This window comes from Oryx dammah, unplaced genomic scaffold (assembly GCF_014754425.2).
Source record: "Oryx dammah isolate SB20612 unplaced genomic scaffold, SCBI_Odam_1.1 HiC_scaffold_11, whole genome shotgun sequence".
Lineage (NCBI taxonomy): Eukaryota > Metazoa > Chordata > Mammalia > Artiodactyla > Bovidae > Oryx > Oryx dammah.
Window position 1 is genome coordinate 47550669 of NW_024070195.1, and position 14015 is coordinate 47564683.

Here is a 14015-nt window from a genome sequence, read left to right on the forward strand (position 1 = left end):
TGCTTGCTCTTCAAACTGTATTTCTGCCCTTTGGTATGCTTGCAGTTTTCATTTTGAAAGTGGACATGCTGTCCTAGGTAAAGGAGCTGCAGTAAACAGAAGGGTCGTGCCCTGTGACTGGTCTCAGCTGCGGAGAGCTTGCATCCCTGGGCTGGAACCGTGTCGGGGCTTCCCAGGCCTTCCACTCTCCTGGGAGGATGGCTGATTCCTGTCTCTCAGGTTGTAGTTTCTCATGATGTAGCTTCTCTGAAAGGCACACATCAATAAGAACTTAATGCTCTTGACATATTTCAAAATACTCACTTTTTTCTCCCCCCACTGGAAACATGATGGGATTTTTCTTCAGTTGTTACTGAGGACCTGGTAAAGCTTCTGAAGGGCCTCACAGGAGGGTGAGGCCCTCCCATGAATGAGTTCCTCTGGCATTTAAGTCTGGTTAAAACTTGCCCACACTGAGCTCCCAGTGCCTAGTCAGCTCCAGGCCAGGTCCCCACACCAGCACTGGTCCCACTGAGCTTTCCATGCATGGGTTTCTGCTCCACTCAGTTGACTTCACAGTTCATTCAAGCTTTTTACTTGTTATAATTGAGTGGCGACTTCTAAGCTTCTTCCTTGTATGTTGGGCCAGAAAACAGAAATTAGATCATTTCTTTTTAATCAATAATTTCTCTTATATACATACTGTCCAGGAATTGCTAAAAATCCAGAGCCAAGAGCAAAATGTCAGACCTTTTAGTGGGTGGACTAACGGCTCAAAATTACCTTACAGGCTAAGAGCAAAGCAGAGCCAAACTTTTCAGTATCCAGATGGTTATAAAAGAAATAAAGATGGGACTTCTCTAGTAGTCCAGTGGTTAAGAATCTACCTTGGAATGCAAGGGACACCGTTCTAGGAAGATCCCACATGGCACAGAGCAGCTAAGCCCATGGGCACACCTGCTGCGGCCCGTGCTCTAGAGCCCCCGAGCTGCAACTATGGAGGCTGTGTGCTGTGACTGCTGAAGCCCCGTGCCTTAGAGCCTGTCCTCATTAAGAGTAGCCTCCACTTGCTGCAGCTAGAGAAAGCCCATGTGCAGCAACAAAGACCCACCGTAGCCAAAAAATAAATGAGAAAACCTAAAAAGAGAAGGATATAAGGGTGATTGATAGGTTATGTAACTTTGTGAAAATCAAAGGTGCTGGTGGGTGATTAGCTGCCCTGCACACTACCACAATTTACACATAAACAAGACAAGTTCTTAGAAATTTGATAATGTTAAAAGTAAATAGTTCCTTAATCAACAAGGAGCTGCTGTGTAACACAGGGAACTCAGTATTCTGTAACAACCTATATGGAAAAAGAATCTGAAAAGAATGGATATATGTATATGTATAAATGAATCACTTTGTTGTATACCTGAAACTAACACAACATTGTAAATCAACTGTGCCCCAATATAAAATAAAAATTAAATTTTAAAAAGTAAGTGGTTCTTTTTAGTTTTTTGGCTGCACTACATGGCATGCGGAATCTTAGCTTCCCGACTGGGGATCAAACCCATGCCCCCTAACAGTGGAAGCACAGTCTTAACCATTGGACTGCCAGGGAAGTTTTGTAAATGGTTCTTTAGTATAGTAAGTCTTCGGTAAATGGATATATGTAATCCCAAAGCTAATTTTGTTAGCTAAAAGGAATGAAAATTGTTTTCAATTATAGGATAAGCATAAAGACCATATTGACCATCAGAAGGATAAAGTCGCCTTGACTCTGGCACGCCTAGCCCGCCATGTTGAAGTGGAGAAACAGCAGAAAGAAGAAAAGAATAGGGCATTCAGGGTATGTGGCTGCTTTCATTGTGTTTTATCAGATTATAGAATTGTTTGTAAGAAAGTTAAACAGATACTTATATAATCAAAAGATACGTAAGTGGATACAAGTTCAGCATGAAATCTGCTCACTGATTCACTAGTAGTTCATGATGGCTTTTTATATCTGTTTTTGTTTGTTGGATTTTGATCATATATGTATACAGACCAAAAAAAAAAAAAAAGAAAAAATAGACTTGAGTGGACTTTATTTTGGGAATTTAAATTTATGGGATTATATAAGTTTCTGGTTACTTTATCACAGTTTATCAGGGCTTCTGTAGATACAAGCTGTTGAAAGGTTATTTTCTACGCCGTAGAGCCAGACCACTTTGTCACTTCAGCCTCTTCCTTCGATTATTGAATTACGGCAGTAGAAGATGAAGCCTGATTTAGAATCTTGCATGATATAAACCATTTCAAACTTTGACTTGCTTTATAGAAGGTTACCAAATGAAATTACCTTAGAGAACTCTCCCAATACTGCCAGATGTCTATTAGAGTAAAATGTTGGCCAACTGGGTAAAAAAACTTCCTCTTGGGAGTTTAAAAATGGAAATACAAATCACAGCATAATTTTACCATGTGTGTTTTTGCTTCCTTGTTCCGTTGGTTATTATAAAGGAATTTATATATTTCTGTCACCTTTGTTGTAGTATGTCCTTAATCTAATGTAAAATACCTTAATCTTTAAATTTAGAAGTACCTTTGTTTGGGGACTTTTATTAGTACTTTATAATGTAATGCCAGTTAAACTAGAGCATAGTATTCTAATTGTATGTTTAAAATGCTTAATGCATTAGTGATATTAAAAAAAAAAAAAGATTATTTCTTTCCTGGCAGAGACACTATTCATTTTTAAGGAAATTTTCCGCAAATTACATTAAGTGTGTGTGTATGGGGAAAGTCTCTGAGAGAGGAGTGGTTATCAAGATACCCTCTTTTCCTACCGATTTGCTCAGTGATGCTCACTGCTTGTGTGATGAGTTCAGAGTAGTTGCTATGACAGCAAGGGTTTTTCTCAAGCATAGTTTCAGCTTTTACCTATGCAAACGTTCATTCATTGTATTAAAGACTTTAGCTTGTTGTTGGAGAAGGTTTTTTAAAACTGAAATTCTTGCTTACCCAGTTTTAAAGAATGCATTTTTCTAGATTTCTTTCTTAGAGAGAAAGTGACTCACACAGGTTCTGTAGCTCCTTGCTTGCTATCCATTCTTGATTTTTTGAAAATTTGGTTCTCTTTCATATATAGCTTATTAAAAAAAAAAAAACTTTTGATAGATGACAGAAAACAAAAACCAAAATAAACTACCTAGAAAGAAAGATAATAAAACTACTTCTTGAAGAATTGTAGTAGGTGTTAACTCTGACTACAGAATATAGTAGAAAACGTCTTCCAGCTCGTCTAGGCCTTTTGATTTTTGGTGTCTCACTGTTAAAGTGTACTGTCCATCTTTTTAGACAGAAATGTTTTTTTAAAATTAAAATCTATTAAAATCTTCACTGAGTAAATCACTTTCAGAGATAATGTGTTGTGCTTGACTAGTTGACCAGTTACCAGCTTTGCTTGTTGATATTCTAGGAGTTAAAATGACTCACAAGAGGGGATATGGCCCTAACATGTATAGGAATAGCTATATAATGCATATTAGCATCTTTGGAGAATTAGTACTCTATGGCTATACTTAGAACAGTGTTGTGTAGCTGATTTTTTTTCTGATTACAATCTTGAATCTCCCTGTCCCCCTCTTAACTATGCTGATAGAAGATCCTGTTACATTGCTAACAAGGTCATTCAGTATCCAGGTCTGTTTCTTGCAAATCTAGCGTTTGTGGCTTTGTTATTTCTTTTTAAGGATATAAAAACCTTTTTGAGATACAGTATGGTATACTGGTTAAGTGCATGAGTTCTAGAATCAGATTAGAGAATGAAAGTTTAAATCCTGGCATTGTTATTTGTCCTTGTGCAATTTATTTGAACTTCTTATGCCTCAGTTTTCCCATTATAAAATGGGAACCATACTGGTACCCATCTTACAGAGTTATTGAGAGAATAAGATCTAAGATGCTTTTAGAATAGTGCCTGGCACATGGTAAGTGGTTAATAATTGTTATTAGGTTGGTGCAAAAGTAATTGCAGTTTTGCATTGTTGAACTTTGCCATTTGATATTGAAATACATTCTTAAATAAATGTGGTTATGTTATGCATCATTTTAATGCACATTTCCTGCTATATTTTTTCCTGATCTCTTACTGTTTATTTTATATGTATTTAGACTGGAAAATGGTATTAGACTAAAAGCAAATTCAAGCGATTTTCTTACTCGAGTTCAAAACGGTTCATTAAGCAGCAGAGACAACTTGCAACATCGACAATGCATTTGGCCCAGGAACTGCTAACAAACGTATAGTATAGTGCTGATTCAAGAAGTTTTGCAGAGAAGACCAGAGCCTTGAAGATGAGGAGTGTAGTGGCCAGCCAACGAAAGTTGACAGTGACCAACTGAGAGCCTTTATTGAAGCTAATCCTCTTACAACTACACAAGTTGCTGAAGAGCTCAACATGGACAATTTTATGGTCTTTCAGCATTTGAAGCAAATTGGAGAGGTGAAAAAGCTCAATAAAGTGGGTGCCTTGTGAGCTGACCAAATAAAATATATTGTTGCTTTGAAGTGTCTTCTCTTACTTTATGCAATAACAATGAATCACTTCTGGATTGGATTATGACATGCAATGGAAAGTGGATTTTTATGACAACCAGTGACGACCAGCTCAGTGGTTGGGCTGAGAAGCAGCTCCAAAGCACTTGCCAAAGTCCAACTTGCACCGAAAAAATGTCATGATCACTATTTAGTAGTCTGCTGCTAGTCTGATCCACTACAGCTTTCTCAATCCCAGTGAAACCTTTCATCTTAGAAGTATGCTTAGCAGATCAATGAGATGCACCGAGAACTGCAGTGCCTGGCACCAGCATTGGTCAACAGAAAGGGGCCCAGTTCTTCTCCATGACAACATTGGACTATACATTGCACAACCAACACTTCAAAAGTTGAACTAATTGGGCTACAAAGTTTTGCCTCATCCACCATATTCACCTGATGTCTCACCAACCGACTACCACTTTCTTCAAGCATCTCAACAACTTTTTGCAGCGAAAACACTTCCACAACAGCAAGAGGCAGAAAATGTTTCCCAAGAGTTCGTTGAATCCCAAAGCATGGATTTTTACGCTATAGGAATAAACATTTCTTATTGGCAAAAATGTGTTGATTGTAATGGTTCCTATTTTGATTAATAAAGATGTGTTGAGCCTAGTTATAATGATTTAAAATTCATGGTCTGAAACCACAATTACTTTTGTACCAACCTATAGATACAGCATGATTAGAGTATGCAAATAGATTTATCAGTAATATAACCAGAAAGATTTAGAGATTGTAAAAGTCTAAAGCATCTAGTTTAGTAGTTGGCACTGGCCCACTGCCTGTTTTTGTAAATAAAGTTTTATTGGAACATAGCCATGCCCATTTGTTTACATATTATCTATGGCTGTTTTTGTGCTGCAGCAGCAGAGCTAAGTAGTTGCAAAAGAGACTATATGGGCTGCAGAGCCTTAAATATTTATCCTGTGGCCCTTTATGGAAAAAAATCTGCCAGCCTTTTATCTAGATGGAGTAGATGTTTTGTACTGGTACATATTAAGTACTAATGAGGGTCTGGTCTTACACTGTTCATTGAACAAGTATTTAATAGGCTTCTATATACTTCAGACTACATGTGGAAAATTTAAAAAAAACTGTTTTAAAATGTAAGGATGAGTCTATGTCTGATGCAGGATATGACACGCTTGGGGCTGACGCGCGGGGATGACCCAGAGAGATGTTGTGGGGAGGGGGGTGGGAGGGGGGCTCATGTTTGGGAACGCATGTACACCTGTGGTGGATTCATGTCAATCTATGCCAAAACCAATACAGAATTGTAAAGTAAAAATTAAAAATAAATAAATTTAATTTAAAAAAAAAATGTAAGGATGAAAATAATCATTCACATTTCCATTCCAGAGATAACCATTGACATTTGTCATATTTATCTTCTGCCTTTTTCCCTCTCTGCAGGCAGAGGTACATATCACTTGAAATAATCTTTGCTTATATTTGACCCTATTCATTTAATACTATTTGGTAACATACTTGATATCAAAAGTATATTCCTAATTCATTGAAAAGTTTGGTTAGTGTTTCTAATGACTTTCATGAAACGTACACACCATAATTTACTTAAACAGTACCCTATTGTTGGAGATTAAGTTGCTGCAAACTTTGTGCAAATATAGATGACATTGGGATCAACATCTTATTTAGAGCAGGAAATTTAGGTTTGACTTAGCTCCTTAGGATAGAGTTCTAGACTTGGAGTTACAGGGATAAAGGATAATCAGTATTTTCTGATCACTGTTGTGACAAAATCATTTTCTTAAGGAAATAAGATTAGTAATCACAGTTTAATTGATTTTTTTCTTAATATCTTTAGGAAAAAATCGATTTTCAGCATGCTCATGGGTTACAAGAATTGGAATTTATTCGAGGACATTCTGATACAGAAGCAGCAAGACTGTGTGTGGACCAGTGGTTAAAAATGCCAGGTATTCTTTAGAGATCAGAGGCTTCCCTGAAGCCCTAAGGCATTGTGTCTGTTTATTCAGTTGCTAGTAAGTATATAAAGTATTCAAATTTACTTAACTGGAGGTCTGCTTTACCTACCAGTTGTCTTCCTATTTTGGCAAAAGTGTATTTTGAATAAAAGTAATCCTTGAGCTGATTAGATATTGCTCATTTATTCATTCATGTGTGTCCTACATGAAATAGTACTATGTGAGGCTATGTGAAGGTGTGTAACAGGTTATTTGAGGTCAGGATTCTGTAAGGAAATGGAATTTAAGCTGAGATAGAAATGATTAGCATTTACTTATTTATTTGTCCATGCGACCTGTGTAGATACTTTGTTGGAAGTGTCGACATTGGAGGCTCATCTAAAGCAGTGGGTAGCTTCTTCATTAATAATTCTACAGACCTGAGATTCCTGGAAGAATCACTGGGGAGCATTTTCCTTCCACCAGATAATTTGGTAAAATTTTTGAGTCAGTAGGACAGTCCCTTGGGGTTCCCTGGTGGCTCAGACAGTAAAGAATCTGCCTGCAATGTGGGAGACTTGGATTCGATCCCTGGGTTGGGAAGATCCCTTGGATAGGGAATGGCAACCCTCTCCAGCATTCTTGCCTGGAGAATCCCATGGACAGTGGAGCCTGGTGGGCTGTCCATCACCATCTCCTGGAGTTCACTCAAACTCGAGTCAGACACGACAGAGCAACTAACACTTTCAGGATAGTCCCATCATGGCAGCTTTTCTAGCCTGTCTTGTACAAGACCCACTGAGCCCTTAGAGGCTTGGGTTACTCACAGAAACCTTAGCTGTGGATTTAATCCAGCCAAAAGTTTAGTTGCAAAAAGTCTTAGAAATAATCTATGTATGCAGTGCTCAACTTTGAACCCAGATATCTTGTTCGATAGTTTTCAGAGCGCTTTTCTTTGAACAGAATCAAATTGCCACTTTTAAAATAATTCCAATAATTTGTAGATATTTTGACACTTGGCTACTCCCTGACACTGCGTTTCCTTATCTCCCAGTATGTTTGTGCCTGGCAAACTCCGCCCCTTGCCCTATCCTCCCTCTTAAATACCTTTAACTTTTTTCTTACTTGCCCATGGGGTTAGCCACAGGCAAGTAAGTACTACATTCAGTACTAGAGGGTGCTAGGTTTTTTAGTCAGCCTAAGTTTGATTGCCCAGTTGTCTTTGATGCCACAGTGTTTTATTCATTTTTTGCCTATAGTTTTTACCCTGTTGTGTTGGATTGATATGTTTACATATCTGTGTCTTTTACTAGATTTATATGTTATGGGGACAGAGGCTAAGCCTAATTAATTTTTTTAGTGTCAGTGCCTAAGAAGAAGGCTCTGCACAGAGATGTCCAATAAGTGTTGGTTGAATATTATACCAGAGTGGGCAATGAATTTGCATATGAACACAGAAAGGAAGCTTAGAACCGTGTTCCAAATGTGACTGTCATTCAACTAAACAAAAGAATTGTTTGGTATTCCAAACCTACTTTAGAAAAGTTTACTTGAAAATTGCTGTCTTTAGCTATATCAGATTCACTTGGGAGTCTTAAATACATGCCTGGGCCTTACCTCTAGAGGGTATCTGTAGATGTGGGAAGATTTTGATACAAAAATGGTGTAGAACTACAAGGCTTACAGGATCTCTTGTAAAATTGTTTCTCTCATATGAATCTAACACTTTCAAGTCTTGTCTAGAATGATTGTTGGGTCAGTCATACATCCCTTTAGGCCTAATCTCTGGCTTTCAGGTTGTCAGAATATTTTCAGTTCAGTTCAGTCGCTCACTCGTGTCCGACTCTGTGACCCCATGAATCGCAGCACGCCAGGCCTCTCTGTCCATCACCATCTCCTGGAGTTCACTCAAACTCGAGTCGGTGATGCCATCCAGCCATCTCATCCTCTGTCGTCCCCTTCTCCTTCTGCCCCCAGTCCCTCCCAGCATCAGAGTCTTTTCCAGTGAGTCAACTCTTCGCATGAGGTGGCCAAAGTACTGGAGTTTCAGAATATTTTAAGTCACTGTAAATTGAATTTATGAACATCTGAGTATATATTTTTCTGAGTGGATCAAGTGGGAACAAATGACTCAGCTGTCTTTATAATTCTTGTCAAGATGTGGTACTGTAGATCACTTCAGGTCACACCTGGTTCATTGGCAGCTGATAAGCTTGTGCTGTGAGTTAAGGTCTTTAGTTACATTCTTTTTATGTGGTGGTTTTATCTTCTTGCTTGGTCCCTGCCACACTAGCACTGAAGAGTTAGGGGGCTCTTGCTGGCATAGTAGTTTAGCACTGGGCTGTACTTGCTGTGGTACCATTTCTTTGAGGAGCGAGAGCTGGGGAAAACAGATGTCTTTTTGCTGTCAATTATAAAAATTGAGATTCTACTTCTCAATAGCATTAAGGGACTCCATTCAGTCTATTCCAAAGTATCCAGCCATTATAATTCAGTTCTTTGATTAGAAGTAGTGTAAGGACATTATTTATAATTATTCAAGCTTTGGAAATCCAACATTTTTATAGACATTTATCGTTAGACCAGTTTCCGCACATTTGAATACTTAGTAATTTAAAAACAACATGCTATACTGTTGAAGGAAAAGAGCTGTTTAACTCTCTCTGTATTTTGCCTTTCCTTGGATAAAGCTTATTTTCTTCTAATTGATTGCTTTCTCCACTTTAATTTTTATCCAGAACCTCTATGGCTAAGTAAAGGTCTTAATAGGCAACACCTGGGATGTGGATGGACAGTAAAAATTACTCCTAAATCTGACCGTATTAGAAAATTAAAGCAAAAAAAGGTGTATTGTCATTAATGCTTCTTTGAATATGATTAATGCTGTGTTAGTCCTTTTTTATTGATAGAACACATTTGTAAGCATTTTGACAGCATTTAATAGAGACATTTCTTCCATAAACAGAAGAGCATTGAAACCTTCAACATAGATAACCATTTGGGGATCTTAACTAGATGATGTTAAAGGTATAACATTTTATTCCAGTTAAATGCTTAGGGACTTGGTACAAATTGCCATAAAGATAAATATACAATTTTTTGTTATATGAAGTATTCAAAGTATTTGAGTGAAACAAGTTATAAGAAATAATAATAATAAAACTATATATCAGAATCCTCCTAGCACTTTTAAAATTCTTTGATTATAGAACTTAACTCTAAATTTTTCACTGTACAACATGCATTGGGAGTTTGCCTGGAAACAGAATTTGGCTGAGGCTGGAAAGTTGTCTGACTGTAAGACCAAGATTATGACAGAAAGGGATAATCTTCACCAGATAAAAGGACTGGTGAAGGCATTCTCCTTGTCCTCCCCATTCCCTTCCCGTCTCAGTTACAGCCTGTATAACTGAACCTTATAATGTGTGTAAGATACTTAAAAGAGAAAATAAGAACTAGAAGAAAAAATCTTTGTCAACTTACAGAAATGAACAGAAGGGAGGCAGGTGACAGTGGTTGTAGAGCAGCTGGTTTTCTGATATTTTCCATCTTTGACATTTCTTGGCTATTGAACTTACAGGAACACTTCTTTTCCTCAAGATAATATTACTTGGAGATCTTAATGGCTTTCCTTGTCCCAAATAGCTATTTATTTGTAGGTTGTTATATCTTTTATAAGAAAGTTTGTAAGCACTTAATTATAAGTAAGATCACCCATTTGATGCTGCCCAGAAGGCGATGGCAGCCCACTCCAGTACTCTTGCCTGGCAAATCCCATGGACGAAGGAGCCTGGTGGGCTGCAGTCCATGGGGTCAATAAGAGTCGGACACGACTGAGCGACTTCACTTTCACTTTTCACTTTCATGCATTGGAGAAGGAAATGGCAGCCCACTCCAGTGTTCTTGCCTGGAGAATCCCAGGGATGGGGGAGCCTAGTGGGCTGCCGTCTATGGGGTCGCACAGAGTTGGACACGACTGAAGTGACTTAGCAGCAGCAGCAGCAGTGTTTTTTTATTGTTTTCTTCATAATTTTGATTACCACTCCAAAGGACAGTTACCTGAAATAGGAACTTAAAAGTTTATATTCTGATGATACAGGACTCAAAACAGGCACGATTAATTCTGGAACAAAAGGTTCATTCCGAAGAGGAAGCCAAATTCGAGCATCTGGGAAACCAATTTCATGTCCCATAATGCACTGTAACAAGGAATTTGATAATGGGCACCTTCTCTTAGGACATTTGAAAAGGTAAGTGTGGTGTTCAGAACAGTGGGTGCTGAAGGTGAACTGAGAGCGTGAGGCACCTCTGCCATTGTGATTGTAGCTTTATATTCCAAACTCTTACGGTATAATTTTTTCTAATTTACATTTCTTAGGCTTCCTAGGAGGCTTGAAGTCAGATTATTCTAGTGATATTCAGTCCTAATATGTTTCATAAAATTCTGACCAGACTTTTTACATTGATGTACATTTGGATCAGTTTTACAGAAATCCAGTCCGTTAGCAAATTTTAAGAGACACAAAGCATTTATAGATACGTGGGCTAGCCCAAAGAAAGATAATATGTCATTGCAAAGTAAATGCTAAAGGCAAACCAAGTGTAGCAAAGTTAATAATAAATGTTCTATTTATGAGATCCATGATTTACTGAATTTTGAATAGTAGAGCTTGAGAAAGTAAATATCAAGAGAAGGCAATATTAAAGGAGTTAAATAATCCTTATCTTCATAGTCTCCCCTTCTTATAGTTTGAAGAGGGGAGTTGAGAGTTTGGGGCTCTCGACCTTCTCCAGATGTCTCACCCTGCTTATGCCTGACCCTGCTGTGAGAGCCTTCTGGAGAGGGGTTCAGTATTCTACAGATAACTGTATTTTAAGTGTTTTTAATTTTTAAAAAGTCTTTGAGGCAGTTTTCAATGACACAAATTTGTTAAATGATTAAAATGACATTAAAAGGATTAAAAGCCATTTTTAGGAAATAGGTGTGTACCAGAAGGCTTGACATTACATTATTATTCTAGTGATTCATTTACAGTTATTTCTGAGTTTTATTTTGTTCCTTGCAAGAAGAAACGGATAATGGCTGTACAGTTTCAGACTGGAAGTTTACCAATTTGGCGAAACATGCTTAAATCCATTTTATTGTATCTTGAGTACTTTTTTGAAATTTTAAGCTGTTGGTCACTGTTTCAAGAGATTGCATGGTATACGAGAACCACATGATATTTCTTGAATATAAAGAACATTATTTAATACTTCAGTAGAAAAAGTGTAAACACTTGAATATGTGTGTCTAACTTAACAAATGAAGCAACTTAGTGCTGCCTCTAGAATATGTCAGATTTTCTAATTTTACCTCTGTTTTGCCAAGTAGGTTCGACCACTCTCCATGTGACCCAACAATTACACTGCATGGGCCTTTCATCAGCTCCTTTGCTTGTGTAGTGTGTTACAGACATTTTGGGACTCAGCAGCAGTATAGGGATCACCTTTTTGCTAAGGTAAGAACATGTCCTCAGTTAAGAATAGGTATTCTTTTTCTAGAGATCCGTGGGGTGTTTTCTTACTGTTCTTAAGCTTCCAGTCCATAGCGATGCACATAAGGATCAAAATTGTGATTGTCTGTGATAAATAAAATGATTTGGAATGTTACTGTGGACAGTTAACCCTGATAGCTGAAAGCTAACAGTCCTAAAGATTATCATTGAAACTCTTTTTATTGAATTGCTCTATGAAACTGACTTACTTTGTTCAAGATGTTCTGTGAGTTAATCACATGATAATCAGAATGGTATTCTTAAGGACACTGCTGTTCAGTGCTGGTTGACATGTCAGAACCATGTAGTCAGTGATGATCCTTTATCAATGCTGGTATTAGGAGATGAGGTATTTAAAAGGTTGTGTTACATGACTCACATTGCATGAAATCTCAAGGGACATGAGATTGATTCATACTATTAGCAAATTCAGTGTAATAAAGAGCCATGTAATAAGTGTTTATCAGACTTGATATTATTAGCAGGTATCTCACTTATTAATGTTACAAAATGTTAATTATGTGATATTTTCACTCTGGAAAAGTTTTAAAATACTGACAGAAAGAAAATAAGAAACCCCCTTTAAAAAAAAATTTATTAAAGTATAGTTGATTTACAGTGTTGTGTTAATGTCTGTTGTGCAGCAGAGTATTTAGTTATACATATATAGACATTTCTTTGCATATTCTTTTCCATTATTGTTTATCACAGGATATTGAGTATGGTTCCCTGTGCTATACAGTAGGACCTTGTTTATCTATTCTAAATATTATAGTTTGCATTTACTAACCTTAAACTCCCATCTCCACCCCCTCTCCCCCATGGCAACCACTGGGAAGTCACTCTAATGTCACTATAGAGATAAACATTATTAACATTTATATATATATTTCTGTTATTTCTCCATATGTAAATATTTTTATATAAGATAAGGTATCTAAATTATTTCATAATTTAAAAAAGCAGTGTGTTATAAGCATAAATGTTTAAATGTTGAATCAGTATGTACATTTAAAATAAGTGAATGGCATTCTGTATGACTATAATTTATTTACTTATTTATTAGTGATTGGCTGTGCTGGTCTTCGCTGCTGTGTGGGTTTTCTGTATGACGATATTTATTTACTTGTGGTTGGCTGTGCTGGTCTTCGTTGCTGCGTGGGTTTTCTGTAGCTCCTGCAAGTGGGGGCTGCATGTTGCTGCAGCGTGCGGGCTTCTCACTGTGGTGGCTTCACTTGCTGCAAAGCATGGGCCCTTGGGTGCAGGGGCTTCAGGAATTGCAGAGTGTGGGCTGAGTGATTGTGATCCCCGGGTTCTAGAGCACAGGCTCTGTCGTTGTAGCTGGCCACTGGGTGAGTTGCTCTGCAGCATGTGGGATCTTCTTGGATCAGGGATCAAACTTGTGTCTCCTGCATTGGCAATGTGGATTCTTTCCCACTGAGCCACCTGAGAAGCCTCTCTTTTAATTTCCTATTAGATGTATTAGTTTAAATTTTTCTGACAGCTTAAATACCCTTGTAGCTAAAAACCTATGAAAAGTTTCATACTTCAGGTATTTGCTGAGTAAATATTAGGTTTTGAAATAGTAAAATGCTAATGTCCAAAGACTAGTAAGGTTTTTCTTTCAGCCATATTTTCAGAATTCACTAGTCTGTGATCTGTTCTTGAAAAGTCATGTCAGTAATACCCTGGATCCTGTGTAGGTTCACACAGAGTGGAGACTTGTGCTCTCAGCTGTCTCTGATGGAGTTCTGTGTTCCCAGAGTAGACGTGCCTGCTGGCAGTGAGTTTGCTGTCTACTCCATCGTTAGTTTTGGGGAGCCTGTGTTTTGTTGAACCCTGACGAGTGGCTGTAGTATGAGGGGAATCCATGTGCTCTAGAATGAATAAGCCATAATGGGAATCGTCAGAGGAAACAGGTTCAGAGAAGGGGAGAGAAGAAGCTGGAAAAGTTGGCAGAACCCTGCGGAGGAGAAGTGGTCTTCCAGGTTTGGATTCGGA

At 37.8% G+C, this 14015-nt stretch overlaps 1 protein-coding gene across 7 annotated transcripts in view; it reads left to right on the forward strand.

Moving 5' to 3' along the window:
- ZNF451 (zinc finger protein 451) overlaps nt 1-14015 on the forward strand; it is a 130936-nt gene that overhangs the window by 61350 nt on the left and 55571 nt on the right. For all 7 annotated transcript variants that reach the window (XM_040249214.1, XM_040249216.1, XM_040249221.1 and 4 more), the window contains exons 4-7: nt 1697-1816; nt 6378-6489; nt 10577-10727; nt 11852-11978. In XM_040249214.1, the coding sequence (XP_040105148.1) occupies nt 1697-1816; nt 6378-6489; nt 10577-10727; nt 11852-11978 (510 nt within the window). The remainder of the gene's footprint in view (nt 1-1696; nt 1817-6377; nt 6490-10576; nt 10728-11851; nt 11979-14015) is intronic.